The 4492-nt window shown below is 55.2% G+C and overlaps 1 protein-coding gene across 1 annotated transcript in view; it reads right to left on the bottom strand.

The window, feature by feature from the left end:
- The window catches only part of RNF115 (ring finger protein 115), a 23047-nt gene that overhangs the window by 10894 nt on the left and 7661 nt on the right, over positions 1-4492 (bottom strand). Inside the window, exon 3 of the mRNA XM_035902116.1 lies at positions 877-935. Coding sequence (XP_035758009.1) covers positions 877-935 — 59 coding nt within the window. The remainder of the gene's footprint in view (positions 1-876; positions 936-4492) is intronic.

The raw sequence follows: 4492 nt of genomic DNA, 5'->3' as shown, positions 1-4492 counted from the left end.
GGCTGTCAGGCACTGGAAGGGGCTGCCCAGGGAAGGGGTCGAGTCCCCAGCCCTGGGGGGATTTAACAGCCTGGCAGGGGTGGTGCTGAGGGATGGGGTTTGGGGGTGGGATGGCAGGGGTAGGGGGGCAGCTGGGCTGGGGGAGCTTAAAGGGCTTTTCCAACCCAAACGGTTCAGTGATTCTATGATTAAGTCATCTCCCTGCTGACACCCGGCCCCAGATGCCTGCTGTGGCGAGTCTCAGAAAGCAAAGGTTCAGGTAACCAGTGCTGCCCTTTGTCTCGCCCACCCCCGACCCGAATAAAGCTGTTTTCTCAGCAATCGCTCAAGCCCGAATACAGCAAGCGCTGAAGGGGCAGTGGTTTGGATCCCTAACACGCAGGCAGCGCGTTCTGCTGGGCGACCAACGACCGAATCCGAGAGGGAAGGGATTTCTTTCCCTCTTGGCCCGAGCTGTGGGATTGCAGAGGTGGTCAGGAGACTGAGCTGGGGCCAACAGAGGGAAAAAGAAAGGTACTGTGAGCCGCTGAGATTTGAGCTTGATGTGTAAAAAAAAAAAAAAAAATGGTTTTTGCTCTAATAGACCAAAGAAACAGGCATCAAAAACCTGTAAGCGTGTACAGCCTTAATTCACAGCTCCCGTCTTCTCGGAATTCCTCCCCAAATCCCTCCACGTGGCTCTAGCACGAGGCTGATTGGCCACCTGGATTTTCAGTCCCACCCAGAATTAAGCCCAAATGCACACTAATTACCAGCTTTTCTTTTGCATCCCGTATTTTGTTCTCATTGTCCACAGTTTTTAGACCAGGCATCTCATAAACCCGGACGAAATGCAAGCGTGTGGCAAAACACGCGGCGCGTCGACGCATACGTTACCTGGAATCATCTGTGACTTCTTCGATAAAGCCAGATTCGCATCTCGGGCAAGTGTACTCCTGTAAAGACAGAGGAAATTTGGTTTGAGCCACCAAGCACTTCGCTTGCCATTCCAGAAAAAAGCCGGAGCTCCCAAGGTGACGCGCCAGGGGCCCGACGTGGATTCCTGAGCTGCACCTCCCTGTACAGGCACTCGAAGACCAGCGTTTCGGTTGCATTGCGAGGATTTCAAAGCCCAGTGATTACAGCAGATGTTATTAACCTCAGCTGGCAATGGTGGAACAGAAAAACACCCTTATCAAGATCACGCGAGGTTAGCGGTGCGCCGAAGAAAAATAAATCAAAAAACCCAACGCAGCGACATCCTCAAGCCTGGCCAGATAATGACATTAAAAAAAAAAAAAAAAAGAAGAGCCATTGACAAGCCTGCTGCAAAGCACGGGGACGAGGCCGGTTCCCAGCCCCGGTGATGGAAAGCAAGGCACCTCAATTAAACTGGTGGCGGAAAGCCGGTGAGCTGCTGGTAACGCGGCTCCGACGGGGAGCTGGATTTGCTGCCGCGCGCACGGCGGGAGAGACGGCTCTTGCAGGGAACTTAGAGATGCTCTGCAATTATCAGAGTTACAGCATAAAGATTTTTTTTACCTTCCCCCCACCCCAAGCTGTTTTCACAGGCAGGGTCTCCACACATCAGCCAGGCTCCTCGGCTACCGCTCACCGCCACCGCCTGCCCTGTCCTCCCACCGAGCGCCGTCACCAAACGAGCGGTTTGGGCTGCAGGGAAGGGAACGCACAGCCCCGGGGCTGCTTTCCCTGGCACATCACCTGGATAAAAAGCAGCTCCTCCCAAGGCCACAAAATCCCAATCCAAGAGGCTCAAACGTGTGCTTTGCCCACTGCTGGCTCCCTCCAAGCCGGACCAGTAGTAAGGCACTGGTCACCAGTAAAGCAGGATGGAGGTGGATGGGTTTGCTCTGCGGCTGCAAAGCTTTTAAGGATGGGAGAGAGGGAACTGGATAAATCCAGAGGTTTCCCTGCTCTGGAATATGCTGCTGGGGCCACCAAAGCAGGATCTGCTGTAGGGAGAAGACGACAAGCAGCCAGGCTGGGCAGAGGCGTGCACAGCCGAGCGTGGGGCAGGGAGAGGCCCCTCCGGGTCCACCTTACAGCAGTGCCCTGAACTCAGGACCCTACGGACACCCCCCAGCACCTCCCTATCCGTAAGGAGGGGGAAAAACCTCCCGTGGCTCCTCCAAGCTCTTCAGCCTGTGCTCGATTGGTGCTGCAGAAGTGCAAGATCTGTGGAAAGGGTGGGGAGAAGCCATTATCCAGCCTCCTCACCTCCTGCAAACCAGCCAAAGGAGAAGAATTCCCATCTCCCCAGCGCTCCCTTGCCCCCCGTGGACACAGGGAATATCAGCCAGGGCTTGCACCGGCAGGGAAAGGGAAGGGCTCATCCTCACGACTATCAGCACAGCAACACTCGTTTGCCAGCTATTTATCCACCAGCAGAAACGAGGAGAGCATCCTCGCCATCCTTCACCTGAGACAGGGCCACATCCAGCTGCAGGACCCCACGGTGATCCTGGCTTCGGCACCGGGGAACAGCAAAGCTGCCCGCAGGGAACGGCGGGGGCACCTGGAGCTTTTAGGAGCAGCAGGGAAGAGTTCTTTTAGGAAGAGTTTTCTCTGTGAGAGCCTTCGTTTCGTCCCAGAGCCGTGGATCCGCTTCAGTTTCCCACACAAAGTTGCCAAAACCAAAAAGCACCCCCAGATCCTCCTTCCCCAGCCCATCCCCACTGCAGGGCAGCTGGAGACAGAGCGCTCCCAAAACCCACGCTCCGGGCAGTGATTTCCCAACCCACGATTCGTGGGGTCTGCGTCCAAAATTAAATCCTCCTTACGAGAGTCTTGCTTTTCCTTACTCGTGCTTCCCAGATCCCAGGGGAAAACCCTGCCAGCGTCCTGCGAACCGCAGCCCTCAGCCCTTGCTACCAAATCCCGCTTCCTAGAGCCGGAGCGTGCCAAGGAAGAGGAAAGACAAGACAGGACAGGACACCCAAGCCAGCGGCACACCGGTTGCTCCACTACAGCCCAGCTCCTCCCTTGAACTCCCAACGCCCCGTGGAGCTCCGAGGGCCGATCGAATTCCCGGGGCAGCGTTACCGGAGCTGGGGTGCAGGTGAGGCATCTCCCAGCCCTGTAATGCAACGCCTTTGCGGAGGCAGCTCCAAATTCACCCACATCTCTTTTTTTTTTTTTTTCTTTTCACTTCCATGAAACGCAAGCTTCGCCTTCCCATCCCCTGTCACCGTACAGCTCCGATTCCTTTTCCCACCCAGCCTGTGTTTCCCTGGGAATGGCACATAAGCCCTCTAGCCACCTCAATTAATCTCATTTTGCTTTTTCCCCCGAAGCCAAGTGCTAGCTGGCAATATTTACCGGGTGCTGTGCTTCGGCAGGGGCACCCCGCTTGCCAGCTGGAACAGCTTCAGAGATGGGGAAGAGTGCGGCGGGGAGGGGGGGCTGCCGGCAGCAGCTTCGCTCCCAAAACGTCCCTGATAGCCCAGCCCGCGCCGGGAGAGGCCGAGCACGGGTTTTCACAAAGGCCCATTTAGGCAGCCGAACATGTGCTGTATTTTCCAAAGAGCTCCAGCCTTGAGCATAATGGGAACTGATGGGTGATGAGCCCTTAGAAAGAGGGGGAAAAAAAAAAAAAAAAAAAAAAAAAAGAATCTGTCTGGAGCTTTCGGCTCTGCATCCGTGAACGGCAAGGCTAACGAGGACGGACGCCCGCGTTTGAAAGAGGAACGCGTGCTGCTCGGTTCTGCGGAGGAGCGAACTGCGGGGCTGGATGCCCCCATGGAGAGCGGGTCCGGCTGTACAGACAAAAATTACAGTGGGGAGGGGAAAAAGAAAAGGATCTGCTGGGAAAAGCTTTGCAAAAGGCGGAGTACTCACAGGCGTCCCTCTTCAGAGGCGTTGGGTCTGAGCTGCAAGGCGGAAGCGAGGAGCAGGGAATGCCTGGCGTTTCTTAAAAGTAATGAATACGCAGCCAACGGAAAGCCAGGCACTGAAATACCGGGGGCAAAAAGCTCAATTCACACTATGGCACCCCATTCCACCCTACGGCACCCCATTCCACCCTACGGCACCCCATTCCACCCTACGGCACCAGGCTTGAGAGCAACACCGAACCATGAGGATGTTCTGCACTGCCTAAAAAAAATCCTCACTTAATTAATTTCCAGCATTTTCCCCTCTCAAAACGACCACGTTAGAAAGATTTTTATTCCCCCCCAACTTAGCAGCAGGCCGTGCCAGGGGGGACGCTGGAGGTCTGATGCGTTTCTGGAAGCTTTCAAATGTTTCTTTTTATGTTAGAAGCTGTATGGAAATTACCAGCGTCTTGCCCAGCAGCTCGAATGCATAGTCAGAGCATGAAGAGGGATAAAAATGGCATTTGGGATAAATAGCAACAGGGGGGAGTGAGAAGGGAAACCAGAACAGACGTCGGGAGGTGGGTGGGATACTGCAGAGCCATCGCATGCACAGAGCAGCACGAGCCCTTCGGCTTACCTCCCCGCTTTCTGCGAGAGGTTTAGGATGCATGGGA

Source organism: Egretta garzetta, unplaced genomic scaffold (genome assembly GCF_000687185.1).
Source record: "Egretta garzetta isolate BGI_Z169 unplaced genomic scaffold, ASM68718v1 scaffold359, whole genome shotgun sequence".
In the NCBI taxonomy this organism is placed as follows: Eukaryota; Metazoa; Chordata; class Aves; order Pelecaniformes; family Ardeidae; genus Egretta; species Egretta garzetta.
The sequence above is the reverse complement of the archived record's forward strand: the minus strand, read 5'-3'. Positions and strand labels throughout refer to the sequence as shown.